This window comes from Streptopelia decaocto (genome assembly GCF_964273445.1).
Source record: "Streptopelia decaocto genome assembly, chromosome: 2".
In the NCBI taxonomy this organism is placed as follows: domain Eukaryota; kingdom Metazoa; phylum Chordata; class Aves; order Columbiformes; family Columbidae; genus Streptopelia; species Streptopelia decaocto.
The window spans coordinates 142728439-142750888 of NC_138655.1; the positions used below are offsets into that span (position 1 = coordinate 142728439).

Below are 22450 nucleotides of genomic sequence, written 5' to 3' on the forward strand. Positions count from 1 at the left end.
ACTTGATCAGTCATTATTTTGATTTCATTTGCAAATGGATTGCAGATGCAAATGTGGAAGTCATACAGACAATGCTCTCATGAGAATTTGCTGTGGTGTCACGATGTTTTGTCAAGCAGTGGGCAGATCTGAACATAAAAAGAGATGTTATGTTTTTCCCCTACCTTTTTGTTTTATTTTTCTCCTTCCTAGTTTGCCTGCATAAATATTTGGTGGTGAACTGATGTCACAGCTCTAGAGTCAATCATTTCACATCATTAACTATTGGAAATAACCTTTTCAGTTTACCAGTTAGGAATTATGGAGTGGGACGTGAATGTCTCCAGAATAACAGTTTTGCAGCAATCCAGAGCAAATATGAAAACAATAAGAAAACCAAAACTCAAAGAAAAGCTTATTCAAAAGAAGTCCCTAAACCTGTTATGTCCTTATCTTGTACTACCAGTTTTCGGGCAATGTTAATGAATCCTTGATTCCTGTGTTAGTGACATCACTGGAAATTCAGAGTTCCTTATGTTGCTTTCTCTAGGTGCTGAGATGCTGAAAGCTTTTTCTGTTTTGCAGACAGAGCACATCCCTCCCTACGATGTAGTGCCTTCTATGCGACCAGTAGTTTTAGTGGGGCCTTCTCTGAAGGGATATGAGGTAAGTGATTGTTGTGAATGGTTTGATTTTGCCAAAAATATCATGTTTCATTTGTATTTGAATGTCCAAAGGTAGTTAAGCAGAATAACATAATTTATATCAGAGGCAAAAATCTAGACAATTTTTATTTCTACTAGATAGCTGCTTATATGTATTTTATTTCATATCAGAAATGAGATTAAGAATAAATTACATTCCAATGCTTTTATTCAGATATGCAATTTACTGTCAACTTTATTACATATTACTATTAGCATCAAGTATTATGAGTTTCCTATGTGATTATTAATTTGTTGTTTGTTTGCTTCTAGGTAACGGATATGATGCAAAAAGCATTATTTGATTTTTTAAAACATAGATTTGAAGGACGGTAAGTACTTTGCAATGCAGAACTACTTGACTTAAGGTCCTGTTTAGGAACCACCAGGTTTTTAAGATATAATGACATTCTTGGAAAAATATTGTAGAAAAGTAGAAATGGAAACTAATTCCTTGATCAGTGAACTATAGTGTGGATTGGAAGTTTCCTTAGAGCATGCTGAAGTTGTGTTGCAGTGGGCAGTGTTCATGGGCGTGCGTTTGTTAAGGGTGGAAAAAAGGATGTCCTCTTCTTGATGACTCTGGCGTTCACCCTTTAAGTTGCTAGGTGTTTATCTACAAATTTAATAAATGTGTATTATTAAAAAGGGTTTTTTCAAGTTTTTTGGAGTGATATCTCATCAATGCTCCCTGGGTGCTGCACAAGCTGAGGAGAGCCACCCTTCCTGCTCAGCTCTAGTTCCTTACAGTGGCATCTCATTTGGAAAGAGTGATACTAGTTTAAGACTATCTAGTGTATATGATCATCAAACTCTTGATCCCTCCAGCTGGGAGTGTGGTTTGACAGTAGTGATGGACTCTATAATGGGAAGTCTCTAAAGGACTGCTGGGGAGGACTGACCCCACCTTGTCGAAAGATGGTCACCCTTGGTAGCCGGCAGGCTGCATCTCACTGGGTTTCAGTCTGAACAGTGTCACAGCCTGTCCCCCACAGCAGGCTCAACAAGGCCCAATCTGATTTCTGTTTGAGCCTCCAGGCATGGCTGTAGTACAAATGTCAAATGATAAGTCCACCTCTAAAAGCAGTGGCATGTTCTGTAATTCGAACATCACAGGCCCATGGACCAGAGGCATCAGGTGGATTCTCCACATGGATTAGGCCCTAGAGTAATATGTGCTAGTGGGTTGACATCTGGGGGGAAAAGGTCTTGTTATAATGTCTGTAACTTCAGTGAATGTTCTGTTTAGTTTGGAAATGGGCAGAGCAGTAACACCATTCTGTGTGTCCTGGTGCTGTCAAACTTTCAAGGAGCTTGAGGTTTTCTATCAATAGCTTCAGCTCTTTATAATACTGGACTTTGTGGCTTAAGCTGTTGGATTTTCTGTCAGAATTTTATGTTGAGACCTAAACGCTTAGTAGTCCCTCTTTATATTAGTCATGATTATTCAAATCTTAGATCTGTTGCATGGAGGAAGGAAGACTGACAAGAAAGAAAATAAAACAAAATAAAAACAAAAAGTTGTAGAAGTTTGTAGTGTTCATCAATTAGCCAATAAAGATAAGTAATGAGTACCTCAAATTACATGTTGGATTTCATTTTAAGACTAACAGCATTATCTGTGAGAAGCTGTGCCAGAAATCACAATCTTTAGTTGTGTTTTTAGCTTAAGTTAAATCATGCCTAAATTTCCAAAAAGTTTTTTTGTGTTAACTTCTGGCTTTGTTACATTTTGTGGGCTTTAAGATATATACATATGCTGAGCTTATTGGAAATTACCTATTTGGTTACATTTCAGATGAACAGCATCTGACTCTGCTTGCTAGAGAGGCGCCCTCCCTGTTCTTAGCAAATCCATTTCCTCCTTTTCAAATTGCAAATAAAACCACACAAGGAAGAACAAGGGAATAACATCAGTCTGATTTAACTCTCAGCACTGGAAAAATGTGATCCCTAAACCTCATTAGACCAAAAAGTTTGAAAGTGAATTTATCCAAAGGGTGCATTTTGACCCTGTAAAGCAAAACAAACCAAGTTAACTGTTTTCCTAGGAAGAAGAATATGCAGAAAGCTTTTAGCAGGTCAGTGCAACCAACTGGAAGTAACCACTTCTTTCTTGGCTCATCTTTTCTCGTAAACACAAAACTGAGCCTGCCAAATACTCAGCACAGAGTTTTCATTTGGTTCCTTCTCTATGTTACAGTCCACGTTTTTGGGTGGCCAGCATATTGCTGGGTTTTTATGGAAAATTAGAGGTAACTCTTGCACTCTGTTAAAAAATGTATGCTAGCAAACTGAACAATAAAAATAATAGTTATATGACTCTACTAGTTTCCCTGCTAAGACTTACCTTTACCAGTTAACTCTGCATACCCCTCTACATCTTACACATATGGTTAAAGTAAGCCAGGTTGCCATTCAGTACCTGTCAAGAAATTAATCAAATTAGGGAAAGGAGAAACCAGCCTACTCATACTGGGCATACTGGTGCAAAGTCTAACCATATCAGGCCTGGAGCCTCCAGGGAAGTCCCATCTTCTGCAGCATGTCTCTGATCATCTCCTGCCTCCCCTCTCCCCAGACACATGTAGCGTTGCAGTCAGTAGTCACACTGCATTTCAGTACTGTGCAGAAAGTGGGATGTCTTAGCAATGGGATGTCTAACAGTATTAGTTAAAGCTTCTTCTCTGTTCACACTGTGCAAAGCATTCTGTGCTATTGAGGAGAACTTGTTTTCCTGTAGTCTTATTCTTTTTATAGTGTCAAATAAGTCTCTTTTTCTCCTCACATCCCTCCAAGATAAATAACATTCTGTTTTACTGTATTTTATTTTTGCAGTATATCAATTACACGAGTCACAGCAGACATCTCGCTTGCCAAACGCTCAGTATTAAACAACCCCAGTAAGCATGCGATAATAGAGCGATCTAACACAAGATCAAGCTTAGGTAAGTACCTATAATGATTCTATATACAAATTGGCTGTAAAGTATACTACTCTCAATTCATATGTGTAAGCTAAAAATAGCCTTCTCTCTGCTGTGAAAAAAATCACAATTCCCATAATTCAGAAATCCTGGCACTAGAAATAATTTTAAAATCACTACAAGCTAAACTTCATCTAGTGCTGATTTTGTTTTATCCTGCGTATGTTCAGTTTTCATGTTTTGCTGTTTGCCTCAGTGGGGACAAGTAACCATCCACAAGGTAACTAAAATCTGAAGGGATGTTCTTCTGGTTAAATAGAAGTAATGGTTTCAGAATAGCTGCAATTATATGGATATTATTGGTATTATGCATTATCTTTTATACGGTTACTAGTAGTGGTAGATACTGATGTTAGACCTGAAAAAAATTATGGAAGTACACACTTTCTGAATGCAATAATAGTTTAAACTAGTGCTGAGCGTGGTACAAAAAATGAAGCATGGAAAACTATGATATAGTTAAATATATAAAAACTAATATATGTAGCTAAGTTTATAACATACATATCTGTCATCTTGCATGAGTCTTTTTGTACTGAAGCTTGTCCAGTTGTACAAGTATTTAAACATTTATTAGGCAGAAAGAAAAACAAGCTTAGCTGGGAAGATATAACTAAATGTCACCGTCTACAATACAGCTGGCTACACTGGATCTTGTCATTCTAAGGTGTCCTTAGACTGAACAGGGAAAGGTGGCCACTTCGGAGTCTCAGCTCATGGAGACTGGCCTCAGCCTTTCGCTTGCATGAGGTGAATTGTATCTGAGTCTCCGCTACTGCAGCTGGCTCATTCCCTGTGAAGGGACACCTGGAGGTAACTGAGATGGATCCTGCCAGGAGTCTACATACTCCTGTTACAGCCCCCAGCTGAGATACAGGACACCCAGGTTCAAGTCCCTGCTCAAATACAAAAACGGAAAAACTCAAACATCCTGGATCGCAGGTGAATGCCCCAGGCAGGTCTGTCTTTACAAGGCTGCAGATTTCTCTTAGTAGCCTTTGAGAGAGCTTGGTTTCCCGTGAGCACAGCATTGTATCTTGAAATTTTGTAAAATTTATGGAAGAGGAAAAGTCTCATCTGTCCTATTAAATGGGTTCTTTATCAGTTTTATAACAAAATTTCTGAGTACACTTGTGCTTTGACTGAGTATTTAACATTTGCCTAATATATCTGTCCTCCTTAGAATGAGCTGCTCTGCCTTAAAATGTCCAACTTCCCTTTCTTGAAAATTTGCTTCTGAAAACCCTTACTTTCAGCTGTGTGGAGGCTGTGAATCTTTATTTGCAAGTAATCTGATAGCTTGCAAGTATGTCTTATTTTAAGTGTTTTGAAATACCCAAATGCAATGTACTGTAACAACATAATGGATATCTTTACACACAAGAATATTCTTCAATGTGAGTTTCAGTCTTGTTGCAAACGTCTATTTAATAATCTAATGAAAAGATAAAGCATCACTTGTTTTGAATAGAACTGAAAATTGGTAATAAAGATGGAGGTCACCCAGTCATGGAACATAAAAAGAATCATGGTGATTAATTCCCCAAACTGAACATCAAACCATGTGCAATTTTGTGTAATACTGCACAAATATATGCAGCAGTAAAAAGCGTATCATCTATTCTTTGTGATAAAATATTTTCATACGTGTAAAACAGCTAAGACAAAAATTTAACAGGAAAGAAAAAATCTAGCAAAAATAAATGCAGCCCAACATGTACACCTTTATCTCATGAAGAACTTTACCTTTAAGAACATCAACAGAATAACAGGGCTTTTTCTCCAAATCATTGCAAAACAAAAAAATAGACAGAAGTTCAAGAAACACTAAATTTGTGCTGCCTTTTTTTTTTTTGTCCAGACTATCTACAATGACGTAGTTCTGCTCCACATATTTTAAAATGGTATTTCTTGCAATAAAATTTGATCTTGTTAATTAAAAACAGGGTTTGGTTTGGTTTGCTCTGAATGAATTTCTGGCTGTGGGACCTGGGGGAGCTGGGTTGCTGTCTGTCTCGCTCCTTCTTGAACAGTCAGTGGTGCACGGACTGAGAGCCATGTGTTTATTCCTGCATCCAGTATAATTTTTAAAAGGCATTTTTATTATAGCAAATATAGCTCCCCAGAACTGCTTTACATTGAAACAAATCCCTCCCAATTGCCAGGTTCAATGTGAAGCTCTTCCTTTACTGGGTGCCTTGGTGTAGTGGTACCTCCTGCAGCTTGACAGTCAAGGTCTTGATTTATCCCTCGGTTATGCTCATGTTTGGGAGCAGCAGTTGTAGCTGCAGCAGAGGAGGCTATTTTTTTAGACTTATGAAAATATATTGTTGGGTTTTATTTAAGTATTATTTTCATAAGTGTTCTGTCAATGAGTTAATATAGTAGAAAGATAATGTTCTTGATATATTAATAACAAATACCTTTTTCTGGGAAACAAATGAACCTCTTTTTGAGAACAGCTCTTCCCTTATCACCCTATATAGATTTGTAGTATCATGCGTATTGTTCGTAACTGCATAGCATAGTGAACAGCGGAGTGAGCACCATTATTTGGAACTGATTTAATACATAACCCAAAATTAATTTCAAGGAGGCACAGACAAACCAGATGGTTATCAGGAGTAGGAATTGCCATGAGGAACTGGATTTACAGGATTATAGGGTTCTCTCAATGGGCTTAATGCTACACATACCTATGGACTTAAAGTTTGATTCTGTAAAGGAATCAGTTCAAAATAGACTTGGGATTTGACTCATTGGAAAACAATGCTACCACTGAGTATTCTAGTGTAAAACTAATATATTTAATATTTTATAAAAATAATGTCTAGCTCATAAAGGTTTAGGACAATACAGTCTTATTCCTCTCCTATATGAAAGCTTATTTTGTATAAAAAAAAAGAAATGTTTGCTTGTCAGCACTGCTTTGTGCCTAATATGTGAAATGCTAGAACTAAATTTAAGGAAAGGGCAATTGATTCATTTCTTGAAAAGCCTAAAAGAAATTGGTAATTTTGAAAAGACTTTTCTCTCCAGGAAGGTACAGTACATGGTTGAGGCTCATTCTCCTGAACATCAGTCCCAATTGGCTTAATTAAATTTCACATGCCATTTGCAGAAACTGCTGAACCAGCTTTGTGCTTTTGCTGCATTTCTTCATCAAAGGACCCAAAGCTTTTTGTTGTTGTTTCTGTGTATGTAACATTTTTATAACCTAACCTCATGCTGTATGCTTTGTACAAGAACCTGATTGTCTTGGCTTTTTCCATTCTTTGCTTCATTAATGCTCTCCCTTTCCAGATGTTTTGGGTATGTATACAAGCTTGCAAATTACTTTTCCTGCTGTTTTGTGTTCAGTGCTTTATTGTACCTCACAGAACCACCGTGTGTTTCTCATAACTGGCTCACTGACAGACAAAAGCCAATCCTGTAATATGTTGCTAAGCATTTCTTTCAGAAAATTTCTGGTTTTCCTTATTTATTTTCAGGTAATTCTAAAATTAAAGTTGAGATTGACAAGTAAAGCCTAAAGATTAGGTTTTCCACCATAAATTTCTAACGTGTGTGCACCTGATCTGCATATTTTAATACAGCCATGTGAATGCTGATGGACGATATGTCATTGTGTATACAGTAAATCGATTGCAGTCAAATGGCTCTTTATTTGCTTTCTGTGTGCATATGAAGTAACCTGTCAGGCATTACATGCACCCAGTTTGCATGTGCAATTGATTGCCTTCCTATGGAAAGCTGTCTCTAGAAAATGCATAGGGCTCCCATTCACATCATTAAGTTGATATCCTAGAGTTTTGTTTTCTGAAAATGAAACATAAATGTTTGAAGGAATGGACTGTCAGTGCAAATTTCAGCTTTGTATTTTTATTTTCTTGATGTTTATGTGAAAATCAGTTGAATGCTTGAAACTATGGTAACTATTTTACATATGTACATACACACACACATTATATATATGTATTCCCCATGTTTGGTCATTTTAAAACAGTTGTTGTATATAGTATGTTTCAAGTAAATGCTTCCCTGACTGTAAAATAAAAGAGCACTAGCTAAGCTATGTAATGATCCTTCCCTACCTATAGAGGCAGTAGAACAGGAATAAAAAATGGTACTTGACCAAGGGTGTATTTCCATTTCAGAATCTCAAGGATCTAATATAGTTCAAAGGGAAGAAAAAAAGGTGTTCAATGTATTATGGAAAGTCCTGATTGTCCTTTATTTATCTTCAATATAGCTGGGACAAATGTCCAGAACTCTTACTTGCAGGCATTAAATCTCAGATGTGGTAATCTACTGAATGTCAGGCTGCCTTGAACCAGAAGAATGCTGTAATACAGCAGCCACGAGCTTTTGGGTTATCGTGAGGATGTAGCTACACTTCTTTTTTGCACACAGATGGGGAAAGAGTGGCATGAAGATCCTGAACCTCTTATAATTTATCAGGCCTGCATGTCTCAAAATGCTCTTTTATTCTGCTGCGCCAGCGTTGATTTTGTTAACATCTGAGGTCAGAGTCTTTCTAATGAATTTGCCAGGTACTTCTGCATTAGAAGTTTGATACTAACTTTCCACTATTCTAACTTATGAATACTTTTTTGATACAGTACAAACAACATTTTTAAATTAAACTTCTTGAGTGCTTTCAAAGGACATAAGAGAAAAAAAATCTTGATTTCTGTAAATAAGTAATAGCTCTCAGCAACACATCACTATTTTTTCATGGTACTTCACTGAAATACATATGATTTGTAACTACGATGAAAAAAAATGTGCTACAGACAAAGCAATATAGCAGTGTGACAAAATAATTTTTAAGGTCACAGATGCCTGTATAATAACTAGGATACCTGGATAGGTGAATTAAATAGTTTTAGCAAGTTAGCTGTTTACTTAAGAATACAGTTTACTTCCCTTAAAATTATTCACACCTGTAGGTTGAATTGATTCAGTATATCATGGAAGTGATAAAATATTTGTGTCTGTATCCTTGTTTTATTCAAGACTAATGGTTTGGGTTTTTCAACCAGAATGCAAAGAAAGTCTGTGTTCGTTTCTGTTCTCTGCTAACAGGTGTGAACTCAGAGTTTCCATCACCAGGAGAGGGCTATGATCACCTTCATTTTGGTTGTCAGTTGGTCCTGACATAATAATTACACCAAATGGAGAGGTGCAGTTGATGCATCTGAGGGGCAGGATGCCATCCAGAGGGACCTGTACAAGTTCGAGAAGTTGGCTCATATGAACCTCATGAGGTTCAACAAGGCCAAGTGCAAGGTTCTGCATCTGGGTTGGGGCAACCCCCAGTATCAGTGCAGGCTGAGGAATGAAGGGACGTAGACCTGCTCTGCTGGGAAGGACTTGGGGGTACTGGTGGTTGAGAGACTGGACATGAGCTGGCAATGTGCACTTGCAGCCCAGAAGGCCAGTTGTATCTTGGGCTGCATCAAAAGGAGTGTGGCCAGCAGGTCAAGGGAGGTGATTCTGCCACCCTGCTCTGCTCTGGTGAGACCCCACCTGGAGTATGTGTCTGGCTCTGGAGCCCTCAGCACAGGAAAGACATGAACCTGTTGGAAAGGGTCCAGAGGAGGCCACCAAGATGATCAGAGGGCTGGAACATCTCTCCTGTGAGGACAGGATGAGGGAGTTGGGGCTGTTCAGCCTGGAGAAGACGAGGCTCCAGGAAGACCTTATTGCCACCTTTCAGTACTTCAAAGGGGACTACAAGAAAGACGGGGACAGACTTTTTAGCAGGGCCTGTTATGATAGGACAAGGGGTGACAGTTTTAAACTAAAGGAGGGGAAATTCAGGCTAGACATGAGGAAGAATTTTTTTACAATGAAGGTGGTAAAACACTGGCCCAGGTTGCCCAGAGAGGTGGTAGATGCCCCATCCCTGGAGACATTCAAGGCTGGGGTGGACAGGGATCCGAGCAACCTGATCTAGTTGAAGATGTCCCTGCTCATGGCAGGGGGGTTGGACTAGATGCGCTTTCAAGGTCCCTTCCAACCCAAACTGTTCTATGATTCTATGATTAAACTTTCCCTGGAGAATTAACTGGAATCCACGTGTTCTGCCTCCCACTCTGAGCATCAGGCTGCAGAGTCAGTTTCTCTCCCACTCAGTGAATATGCAAATGTTTTGTGAGTTGCACAGCATCAGCAGGAGGGGTTGAATAGCCAGCGATGGAGTGGTTTCACATCATATCAGTGAGAAAGCCTGAGCATTTTTATTTATGTTTGTTCTGAATAAAACAACAAACCCAAGGAACACTTACTTAGCGTCTATGCATGGACCAGAGCTGTAAAAGCCTATAGTACTGCACTGAGTAATGAAGCATGGTACACAAATATGCAAGTTACTGCCAGCCTGACATGATGATTTCCATTATGAACTATGCAGAGACATCTGCGTGGTCCTCTGGGCAAAATAAATGTTAGACTGCTGCTTTGCCCAGTCTTACTATCCCAATTACTCACGAATGGAGTGTAGGGGAGCTTAATGATGGGAGCCATGCTAAGCTACTGCATGGCACCTTCTGGAGCGGCTGGGGTTCCACCTGATGCAGTTGTTTCAGTGCAGCTCTCCCCTGTGCAGGGCTCATCCTCTTGTGTTTCTGCTGCAATCTGCTGATTTTGAGCTTTTACATTCATAGGCTGTTAAAATTTACTTCCAGTTTAAACCTGGCATTAGAAGCATCATTCCATGAATGCTACTGTTTTACTAGCCCAGAGAAATAGGGGAGGAAGTAGACATTTTCATGTGCTGTTTAATATTTTTAGATGATACTCTTTGGTTTATGTTTTCACATAATTACAGTGTTGCATTTCAGGAGATGTTAGTCTGTTATAAATTGATCTTGATTGTGTTGAGGTTTCCAAACACCACATTGTATCTGTAAATACCACTTGGACGTGTGTGTGCATTCAAGGCCATCTGAATTCTGTCTAAACCGAGCCTCAGCAGGCAGAAAGAGAAGAGCCCTGTTTGCCTACAGCAGCTCACCCCACAGCTCCTCTTCAGCGGAGCCCGGGCGGGAGCGCCAGGCGGAGCAGCCGACATGCTCCTCTCCTTGCTGCCTTGTCCCTCGCTGGAGCCCCATCTGCCAGGCATGAGTAACACATGCAGCCGCTTTCCCTGGAAAATATTGTCATCCTCCCACTCTCACCCTCCCTTTTATGTAACAAGATAGTAGCTAGAGATTTGGTTGAGACCAAGGAAGTGTAACTATACTCACAAAAGTACATTTATGTTAGAAATTTGATTAAAACACCTGTAATCCAGGTATCTTCCAGCCCATTGCCTGAGGACTGAGAGCATTTACTCCCTCTTATGGGCTTATGCTCCCCTCCAGGACTTTTTGCTTCTTAGCTGTGTGTGCTGGAGCGGGGCACAGAGGCTCCTGCTCCCCAGCATTGCCACCGGTGTGGGGTGGGAGACCTATTCCTGCCTGGAGACCACAGGGCAGCACCACCCTGGCTGGGGAAGGGATGGAGCCAACCGTCCCTTGTCCAGCATGACCCCGCTGTTAGCTCCCTGCCTACCCTGGGCACCCTTGGTGCTTGAGGGGAAGAAAGGGGAAGATAAGAAGAGGCCAAGCACTTACATATGTGTGGCATTTCTTACTGGCTTGCTCCAGACTACTCACACAATATGGAGCTTTCTGTATCACCATCAGTAGCATCTTGGCCTCTCCAGCATGTATACAGAGAGCACAGGTATCTAATGTAGTCTAGGCTAGCCAGCTGTGGTGAAGTACCGGCATAATGGTTAGTGCGACACCTAATGCAGACACTTTGGAGATCTTCCCAACAATATAAGCATGTGTATACACACACATGCTCACAAATTAAAATTTAAAATGTTAATTTTGTCAGTGAAGCTCATGATTTACTTCTTAATCAAGAGGTGTGTGGGCACAACTCAATAGTCATCACTTCCTTTTTGTTTTTCTTTTTTCATTTTATGGATTTCAGATATGACATTTATCCATTTCTCAACAGCTTTTTTGGTGCAATATTTTCTATGTGCTTTTAAGGCACTGGGGATATATTGCGTATTTGTTTCTTTTGCCTTTGTTTTGGAATTCTTGAGGCTGCCTTAAACTTCTCATTTCTTTAATTATGTTCATAGAATTTAGTGATTAATTATTTTTAGATAAATGTGCTTGTATAAATGAATTAGCATAAGAAAAATCATGACTACTAATATCTGTTCTCCTTAATTTATAATATTACTTGAAAGCCAATTTTGCAAGGTGTTGCTCATCATTCTATATGACATGCGTTGACATAGGATGTTCTGTATCTGTAGTATCAGCTCTGTTTAGAAAAATAGAATGCTTTGTCTCTATAGTGCTGGAGTCCAAGTAATAATTTACAAATTCAGTTCTATGAACAAAACTGCCACGATACCAAAGATAAGTAGACAAGGTCAAATTGAATGGGATATTAAAGTCACACTCTAGTCAGCTGACAGTATAGGAACCTCACTGTTCCTGCTGAAGATCAGAACCTCTTGGATGCGTATAAGCAATATGTTGTGCTTCTACTTTGGCACTTGCAGGCCAGAACTATGGCCATTTTGCATTGCATCTCCGTCATGGAACTGCCATCTCATCAGGGTCTTCCTAAAACATAGTGCTGGGCAGCCACTGCTCTGTCAAGGTGGGTGTCCCCATGACTCCTGGCTGCTATGGATGCTTTCTGCCCAGGTTTGAAGGAGGGTTGTGTTTCTCCAACTGTGTAGAGCAGAGAATGTTCTTTTATCATGGCATCGTATAAGCCACCCTAAATTCCACCATAGTTACTAGAGAGTTGACATAGATGCAATACAGCGTTGCTGTGTCTTTACCTTTACTTTACATTATATTAATGTAGTGAACTGTTCAAGATTTTTGCTTGAAATTCACTTGTAAGGTCCAACCAGTGTAAAGAAAATTTGTCTTCTCCCATAACAGGATAAGCCGTTTACTTGTGTTCTTACTGCATTGAATTTCAATTCATTTCAGGGGGCAGTAGAGATATTTGAAATTAATATATGTGAGTAAGATTGAATATGCAGTATTTAAAGTTGGCTGGGAGATGGCTTGTTTCTTCAGGCTGACTCCCTGTTGTATGAACTAAATAGTTGAGTCCTCCTGTCATTTAAAATCTGTTTACTTTCTGATTGCCAGGGAGACCATATCAACTAGATTGTAAGGGGCACTTTAAAATTTGATAGCTTATTTTTGGTTTTGAGTGTTGTAGCTGGGCTGCCAGCATTTCATGATGATTGTCACAGTAGATCTAATTACGTTTATGCCTCTCGTAATGATTGGCAAATATAATTTATTGGAGTTAATTGTTATAGCCTCACTGTCATGCCTCTCCAGTGCATCAAAAGGGACATTATTATAAATATTCATGGAATTGGGAAGATTGCTAAGCTATTACTGTGCAGCTTTGAAGATACCACACTGTCATTGTTCTGAGCTCCCTGTTTTAACTACTAGTGACATTTGTGTTACTATCCCCACATGACATTTAGAGTTCTTTGCTTACTTTGGTCAAAAGTATGACAGAAAATTTGTGTTGAGTGTCTTGCTGGGAAGAAGTCTTTACAGGTATCTAATTTGTTTTTTGAGAGATGTTGCTACATAAAGATGAAAACCAAAGCTGCGGCAGTATTAATAAATAAAGCCTGTGTCAACTAATAAGCTATTATTATTTAAGTAATTGCAACAATGTAGTAAAAAGATAGAATACAAGAAAATTTTAAGCAAAATGCAGGGTTTTCCAGATGCTGAAAAAGTACTCTAAGGGATGGGACATCAGACCTCTTCAGCAATCTCTGTCACGTTTTTTCCATCCATTCCTGACTGGAGAGGTACAGGCACAACATATTAGTTCATCAGCCATGCAGTGTAGTTCTTTGAACTTTTCTCCTATACTCAAGTTAAGAAAAATAAATACTGAAATACTTCTTAGTTGATGGAAAAGATATTTCTCTGTCTTCAGACTCAGGTGGAAACTATTGGTTTATAGGACCATAGTTACCTGCAATTATTGGCCTGGCTGTGTTTCACAACAGAAGAGACCCTGAGGCATACTCTGCCCTGGCAAAAGGTTGTTTCAAAAAGTATAGCAGGAAATCTAGTTCACAGAGATGTATTCTATACTGGCAGAAATGTGCTTCCAGCAGTGTAGCAAAATACTGCTTCTCCAGACAAAATTATGATATACTGTCAAAAGAGACAGATTTTGCTAGTTATAAATTGTCTTGAACAAGGGTTTTTAGCAGTCTGGAATGGTCTTAAAATGATACATTAACTGATATTGTTATACTGACTGAAGTGTTGAGCCTGGTTTGAAATTGCAGGGAAGCAATCCAAACTCAGCATCAGAACAGTATGACAAATTATCTCTCTATGTTTATTCTAGTTGTCATTTGGACTTAAATAAGGGATAGACTACTGACTATCCTCTAAGTCACTGAGACAATGGTATTCAGTCATTGAAGCAATATCTCTATGCAGCAAAGTTACAGAAAATGTGATCGTGAATGTGCCAAGAACCATCAGAAGTTCTGTCTTCAAATGTGTAATCCTAATTCAGACAGCGGCTGGGCCACAATGCTTTTATTCACAAGCAGGAAAACATACACCAATGTTTTCCATACGAGCAGCCCATGCACATCTCGTAACGTTCTCTGCTGTAAAAGACTGACATGCATGTACCCAGCCAAAATTGGAGAGAACTACAAATAGATAGAGGTGATCTCTAAGAAATCCAAAACAATGTCAACCTCCTCCAATAGAAAACATCATCTAGAGATTTTCTGATGGCCATTTAAGATGTTACTTGATTTATAAAATGGTCATAGTAGTCACCTCTCAACTTGTACTGAATTTGAGCTAAATGGAGACTAGCTGGGATGCTTTGCTCTCTTGGAAATTTTGAAACCCTGTCATGGTGCCTAATTTATTCAGTTGCTGCTGTTCTAAGACGAAAATGAAAATCAATCTCTTCACAACTCCTGAAAGAGACATTCTTCTATAGAGAGCCATTCACTATAGAAAACTCTCTCTAGCTGGATCAGATAGGTTGTGGTTTCCAGCAAACATAATGCTTGTGCCAGCATAATCGATAAAATGCCAATAATGTCATTTCAAGAAACTCCTAATAAATAAATTGGTGTTACCTCATTTTGCCGTATAAGTGTCTGTTGGTTATCTTCTGATATTTGTTTTGAACTAACTACATATCTAATCTGCTTTTGGTTCATGGAATGTGCACAACCTTGAAAGGGAAACCTATATGAATTACAGTCTTGTGTGGCTCTCTAACTTTATAGACTTGCACAAATTACCCAACTTCTGTAATTTCTCTGTGAAGTCAACTTACAGAAAGGTTTGAGCAGGAAACTGTTAATCCATTTCAAGGATGATTTTGCTATTTTAAGATTTATTTTTGTTTTATTTGGGAATGAGGTCCCTTCCATTCCCTAACATTCTGTGATTCTGTGAAGACAGTTTCTACATCACTGTGAAAGTGGACACAGTCCATCTGTCTTGGAAAGGCTTGCTGTGGCAACTACTGCGATCAGGCAGGGTACTGAGGAGCGGGGAGCATGAGTTAGCAGAAGACAAGATTATTTTTTCTGGGAAAATCACCTTTCCAGAACTCCTGAGTTGTGAAGAGGATACCATAGCATTACTTAGATTATTGAGTTGTTGTTGGTTTGGGGGTTGGTTTTTTTAGTTTTGTTTTTGTGGTGTTTGTTTTTGTTTGTTTGTTTGGTTTGTTTTTGGTTTGGTTTGGTTCTTTTTAGTGTTTTACACGTAGTAACCAAATTTTTGATATTATACCATGCTGAGGCCAGTATATGAAGAAAACTCTGTTTTCCAGAGCTTTGATTAATTGAAGTAAATGGAAAAACAGGAGCTTCTGCTAATATAGACACCTCAGTACATCTTAATGCCTATCTCAGGCATTCCAGTTTGAGTAATTTGCTTACTGTGTAGAATTAAAGTCTGAGCTGAAATTCTTTACGTGTAGGGAATCAATGGCATAGTAAGATTGGTATGCGATGCAGCAGGCCTTCTTACTTCTTTTTTTTCTTACATACATGGACTGAGGTCTTTTAAGAAAGTGTTAACAGTGTCTCTTCAGGCTGGGATTGCAGGAGGTGGTGGAGGTGAGAGAGTCAGGCAGCGCTGCCTGCTGGGGCAGTAAACCGGGGACAAAACATTAACGTCGCATTCGTTTCCCTAGCGTGCCATGGACATGCACAATTACAGCTCCTGTCAACTTGAGGAGGAGCATCACACCAGTCTACCACATTTTCACATTTCTTAAAAACTATCTACCATTTAATGTTTTCATAACTCTGTTTTTCTACTTATCCGCAGCTGAAGTTCAAAGTGAAATTGAGCGGATTTTTGAATTAGCAAGGACACTGCAGTTGGTCGTGCTTGACGCTGATACCATTAACCACCCAGCTCAACTAAGCAAAACCTCTCTGGCTCCCATTATAGTATACGTAAAGATATCTTCTCCTAAGGTAAATATTTTATTCATTCATACTGTTTCAGTTGTGGGGTTTTTTTCCTTTTTTTGATCTTAAATGCAGGTAATGACATGTCCTCATTAAAGCTCAGAGCTATATATTGCTATTGCTTCCATTTGGATGGTGAAATATTATTAATCAAAAAAATTGTCTTAGGTCTGATGTTATCAAAAGCCATTTTGGAAAAGATGCTGTAGCTCTGATGCTTTTTTAAAGTAGGATTGCACTTTTAGTGTCAATCACATAAGTAATGCTGACAGTTTTTTTAATCAAAATAATACAGAAAGAAAAGAAAGATTTTCATGTAACGAATATCAGACTGATTGGTAAACTTTAACATCTGGTAATGTATTCTTTCATTCTGTGAAAAAACCTGCACAGACTTTGTGAAGAGGCATTTGAAAGAGAAGAACAAATTTATGGGAAGAGAACTCAGGAGGGCAATTAAAGAATTTCAATTTAGAAGCAAACAAAAGCAGAAGCAGCAGAGGAGTATAGGAGGGGAACTTCTTAGTGTTCGTAACAGGAAAGGAAATGTTGGGAAGTAAATGAAAATTAGCTTGTTCTGGATGTAAACAGCATGGGAAATGCTCCTGATGCCAGCAAATGAAGAATTTGGTCTGCTCAAGGGGACAGATAAAAATGTAAATATTTTAAGGGCTTATATATATACACATTAAGTCCAAACCTGCTCATTTGCATTAATGTCTTATTTTTGACAGGTTTTACAGAGGTTAATAAAATCTCGAGGGAAATCTCAGGCCAAACACCTTAATGTTCAGATGGTGGCAGCTGATAAACTGGCACAGTGTCCTCCCGTGAGTCACTGTTCATTTATGTCTCATATTTGAAAGATGCCTTTCTTTTCAAGCACGAGGTTAATTATGTAATTTCTGGGAATGTTTGCCCTCTTCTGGCCATATTTCACTATGCGTTTTTGCAGAACGACTCCTGAGGTCTCTGGGCTCTTGCACCAGGTTGCAGAGAAAAAACAGTCCTAGTCACGAGTAGTTGTTAGGATGCGTGCTGATACATTCACCACTTAAACAAGCTGAGCATTTGTTTTACTTGATACAACTCTTGATGTAACTCTTTTGGAGTTATTGCTCTAAAAATGAACCCGCTTATTGACTGTGCTTATCCCTGGCAGTTTAGTGTAAGGCTGGTGGTTTGGGTAGCTCCCCTGGGGCCTGTGTCAGCACAGCCCACCACTGCTGGTGTTCTTGGTCACAGTTTTGGCAAAGAGCTGTGGGTCACGGCATAACTGAGAGCTCTGCAGTTCTTCTCTTGGTGTGCGCTGAAGCAAAGTCTCTCAATTTGTACCTATAAAGTGGAGCTGGTGAGACCCCAGCTGTGTTTTGAATGTGACCAATATTATTGCATGCATACTCAACTGTCAAGAGAATGGGTGAGAGACCAGAAGATGAAGGTTCAGCTCAGTTGCACATATGGAAATCTGCCATATTTACAGAGCTGAGTGAGGGGAATGTTTTAATCATTTCAGTTTAAGCATCTCAGTTAAGAGACTAGTCTCCTCAGGTCCCCAGGAAGTCAATGAACAATGCCAGAGACCTGCTAAGCTCTCAAAGCTGCATTCAGAAGGACTTCTGTCTCCCAGACCAGGGAGGGAATGGAGGAAACTTGCCTCCTAACTTTAGATGCCTAAAATTAGACAGTGTGACTAATCTCTTGCCTAATATTTGTACCACACTTGGAAAACGGATGATCTGTATTACTTGTGTTTCTAACTGTTATTAGTTATTGGTCTTAGTTTTCTCTTAGTTATTCTAGATATGGGGAGTGAATCTCTTTTCTTTCCATTCCATTTTGTTTCAATAGCTAAAAGATTCAATATATAACCTTTCTGGATATTTGAGTTTTAAGATTGGTTCAAGCTGCCTCTTCCTATCTTCATTGACCGTTTGTACTTTGTTAAGTGGAAGTCATGAGGACCCGCTTTAGCAAATATAACATGAGTGCTAGTTATGGTTGCTGTCTTTTGTATCAATTGCATTTTAAAAAAGAAAAAAAAAGGTGAAATATCTTAACACAAGTATTAGAAATGTGATTCATTTTTGCTGAATGAAGAGTGTTGTCATCAATGTTTCCAGCTGATCTGCCTTTAGTTGATGGTTATTCTCACTAAAACCTTTCCTTTATCAGGAAATGTTTGATGTAATTCTTGATGAGAACCAGCTTGAAGATGCTTGTGAGCACCTTGCTGACTATCTGGAAGCCTACTGGAAGGCCACACATCCACCTAGCAGCAATCCTCCTAACCAGCTTCTCACTCGCACACTTGCAACAGCCACTCTTCCTATTAGCCCAGGTTCAAATATTAATTTACAGGTACAGTTTTTATGCCATCTCTTCTTTTTTTTCTGTCAACTTCTTCCTCTTCCAAACCACAGTGGTAGTCTGATACTAGGATATGCTGAATATATCTTACTGGTTTTGATAAAGTAAGAGATTTTTCAGTAGACATTCACCCATTTTCAGTATAAAAGGCAAATACAGGCACATTATTGTTATTGCAATTGTATTCACAGTAGCATGTGTTTATGTGTTGACTAGGGGGCTCGTTTTGATTCCAAGGACTAAGCCAGCCTGACTGAAAACATATGGTTATGTGAAGTGGAATACTTAAGATTTCATTGTGCCCAGGACACCACTGTGCCAGTAATATGTGTACCAGCCACAAGCATTTTTATAGCTGGCCATATGTAATCCAGTCAGAGGAATAAAACTGGGCTAATACTATGCACGTTACAGCCTCTGGTAGCTCTCTGACTGATGGGCAAACTATTGCTAATAGGCAAATCCCAGCCCCAGGTGCCCTGTGTGACAAATTGGGTTATGTACAGAGCAGATCCACAGATGTTGCAGGGAATCTGTTCCTCTCCTCCCGCAGGCTGTAGAGTTGTAGAGAATGACTGACTGTATTTGTGAAGTCTCGCGGTCAAAGTGGCCCTTCCAGTGTCTCCTTTGTTCTTTTATTCATTGGCTATTGCTGTGAAAAGTACATACTTCCTTCAAACCAAACTCTTACATAAAACCCAAATCCAACTGCACATTGTGCAGAAAGACCTTGAGAGGCAACAGTGAGAGTGCTGTCGAGTGAGCAGGGAAAAAACAGCCTTTGTTCCATCTCTGCGCTGACCTGCCTGTTGACTTTGGGCATATTGTGTCCTCTCTTTTCTCCTTCAGCTTTTGGTTTATATAATTGTATTAAAGTTTGCAGCATAAGGAGATGCTCTCCTTTGTATATGTGTTGCATGGCATGAAATGAGGTCTGTAAAGATGGTACTTCATTATAAACAGTGACTGACACCCTGAAGCTGAGAAAATCACAGTGGGGGTTAAAATACATCTGTCCCAGCTGAAATAATGGCTTACTACATCTAAATTTCCACCTAAGTTCCATATATGCCCATAAGTTATGTACGTATGTCTGTTAGAATTCATAACTTTGGCTAAGAAAGATTCCTCTTTTTAAAAATAAAAAACAAAAAAACCCAAGTCTGCACCCAAATTAAAATGCCAAAAAATGGCTTTTTGTTTTTATGATCTTGCAAAATGATTTTTTGTGTCAAAGAAGTCATTCCCTATTAGACAACCACAGACTTGGCAGGTCTGTTCTTTAACAAGAAAAATTGCTTCAGCCACCTTGCAGGGTATCATCTTGTTCTCTCGCTTTCAAAAGCAGTTGCAGGAAAAGAGACGGTAAGCTATAGCTCATCTCTGCCTTTTTTTCTGTCCTCAGAGCTGAAACACCCTGAAAAAATTGTGAACTGGAAGAATTTCTGAGTATGAAATTCAGTATTGTTGTGTGCAGACTTGCTAGACATGTTCATTATTTTTCTCAAGTTTTTTTTTTGTTTGTTTGTTTTGGCTTTTTTATGCCTTTTGAGTGTGGATTTAGAGTTCACTTACTCATTTTATTAACCACATTCTCTGGAGGAACTGTACAGAAATCTAATGACACTTTTCTGAATGTTGTGCTATCTCCTTACAAATTAACAGATTTTTATTTTAAGATTAACAGATTTTTATTTCAAAAATGAGAATGTATTTGCACTTTCACAGTTTGTTTGTAGGTCTACTAATCCAAAAGTGCGAAGCAACGGGGGTCCCTTTGGATTAGAACTTTTACATTCCTTTTGTTTCATTTTCCTATGATACATTTTCAGCTGACATCTCAAACCTGACCCTGTCACAGTCTTGGAATAGGGTGGGTTTATTTTCTAGTCACAGTGGCTCAGTCCATTCTCTGAATAGTGTTAAGACCCTCTATTTGGAGAATTTAAAGTCTGTGTCTGCGCCAGTTTTGTGGACTGTTCGGCAGAGAAAAACCATCCATTTGGCTTGGAGTGGCCACATCCGCACTGCAAAGCATTTGAATCATTCTCCCCTGGGTCCAGTGCAGCACCCCATTGCCATAAGACATAATTGTCTTTTCTGGTTTTTCAGTCCTGGGGGTACACTGTAATGACAGGTTTGTGTTGCCAGCTGCCAGAGTGGTATTTTTATAGCATGATGCTGACTGTGTGCATTGCATGGCACGAGGTGCTTGAACGTGTGAGGCCTCTTGGGACTGTGTGAAATGAGTCGGTGAAGACCATACCCCACCTGTCTATCTAATGGAGAGCTTTGGAACAAACTGTCCTGACAACTCTTCTCAAGTTTCCTCTTGTAGGGAAATACTTAGCTATTACCAAAAAGAAGACTGGAGCAACCTCACACATACGTGGTGCAGGTGGATAGGGACCACTGGATGGAAATAGAGAGCAAACCAAATTGACTGTGTGGACACAGACTTCTCTCTCTCTTTTTCAGTAGTGCTTAAACTTCTTTCCAAGGACCCCTACGTCTTTGAAATTACAACCTGGTTAATGAAACTGGCTTATCTCAAACTTTCTCCGTTTTAGGCAAAAAACCTTATGAGATTGTGCCATAAAATTCCTGCATTGTGGTATCTAATTTAAATCAGAGGCCTAATTTGTTTGCGAACCACAAGCCAGACCCTAATCCAGATTCAAACATTACCTGCTCAGTGTCCCTGTAATATTTAGGATAAGTTACCATCGATGAATTTGCCTACAAATCCCAATAGCCCAAACACTATTATGAAATTGCAGGTATTGGTTCTAAATTTGTTGACTGTGGTCCTCCACACGTCTCATCAAAGCAGAGAAGATGCATCTGAGTTTGTAAAAGTAGCATTCTGTTCAAAGCAGCTTCAAATTTTGCATTTGTTCTCAAACCACAGCAATGACAGATTTTATTAGTCGCAATTATGTCTGTAGGTACATACATATTTCGCCTTTGACCATATGAGAATTCAAGGGTTTCATGTGTGTACCCAGTCTGTGTGCCTTAAAAAGTCATTCTTGTGAACGAATAGAAACGTGTTTGCACACCCAAAGCAGGCGTTGCTTTAGACTTCTTAGCTTTTCACTTGATTTAATTTATCTTCACCTTGAACATCACAAAAACAAAAACAAAAAAGAAATTTGACCACAGTTTCTGTTACCTTGTTCTCATTTATACCATTTGTTTCAAATTAGGAACACAAGGAGCAGCCCAGTTTGTCACTGGGAAGTTTACAGAATGAAATGTTGTCTTAGAAAATGAAGATTTGTCAAATTTATCAAATTGCCAATTTCAAATATGTTGCCTTTTATAATTTTCTGATAAAATATAGATTTGTTCCTGTCCAATTTCCTATCACTTTATGTTTTGGGTTGCTAGGAAACCCACCTGCCAGGATCTGTGGCTGAAGGACAACATTTCCTCTTTCCCCTAGCTCTTTTCCACAAAACAGACAGAAAGAAGATACATCTGTGGGCTGCCCTGGAGGCAATGCTTATTTTTAGACAACTCTGAACATAGGAGGGCAAACTTTAGACTAACTTGGGTAAATTCAAAACAGTCTCACAAACAAATGCCTGGATAACTTTGTTAAAACCTACTTTAATTTTGTGCCAGTAGAGATGATTTTGTCTTGATGTTCTTCACCTCATGTGAGAAGGATAATCTAGTTTCACCATAAACTATGTCTTCAAATTTTGCAATTAATCTTGAGAAGCCATTGGCTGTGGTTTGGAAATAAAAGCAGGTTAATGTAATGAAAACCCCAAATGAGTTAAATAATGCCACTTGTTCGTTTTGCAGTGATTTCAAAGCATTACGCTGGTGAAGAGTAGGTTTGTTAT

The 22450-nt window shown here is 39.0% G+C and overlaps 1 protein-coding gene across 5 annotated transcripts in view; it reads left to right on the forward strand.

The window, feature by feature from the left end:
- The window catches only part of CACNB2 (calcium voltage-gated channel auxiliary subunit beta 2), a 240112-nt gene that overhangs the window by 210697 nt on the left and 6965 nt on the right, over positions 1 to 22450 (forward strand). For all 5 annotated transcript variants that reach the window (XM_082045807.1, XM_082045810.1, XM_082045806.1 and 2 more), the window contains 6 exons: positions 565 to 645; positions 957 to 1015; positions 3522 to 3631; positions 16078 to 16229; positions 16958 to 17053; positions 18399 to 18584. In XM_082045807.1, the coding sequence (XP_081901933.1) occupies positions 565 to 645; positions 957 to 1015; positions 3522 to 3631; positions 16078 to 16229; positions 16958 to 17053; positions 18399 to 18584 (684 nt within the window). The remainder of the gene's footprint in view (positions 1 to 564; positions 646 to 956; positions 1016 to 3521; positions 3632 to 16077; positions 16230 to 16957; positions 17054 to 18398; positions 18585 to 22450) is intronic.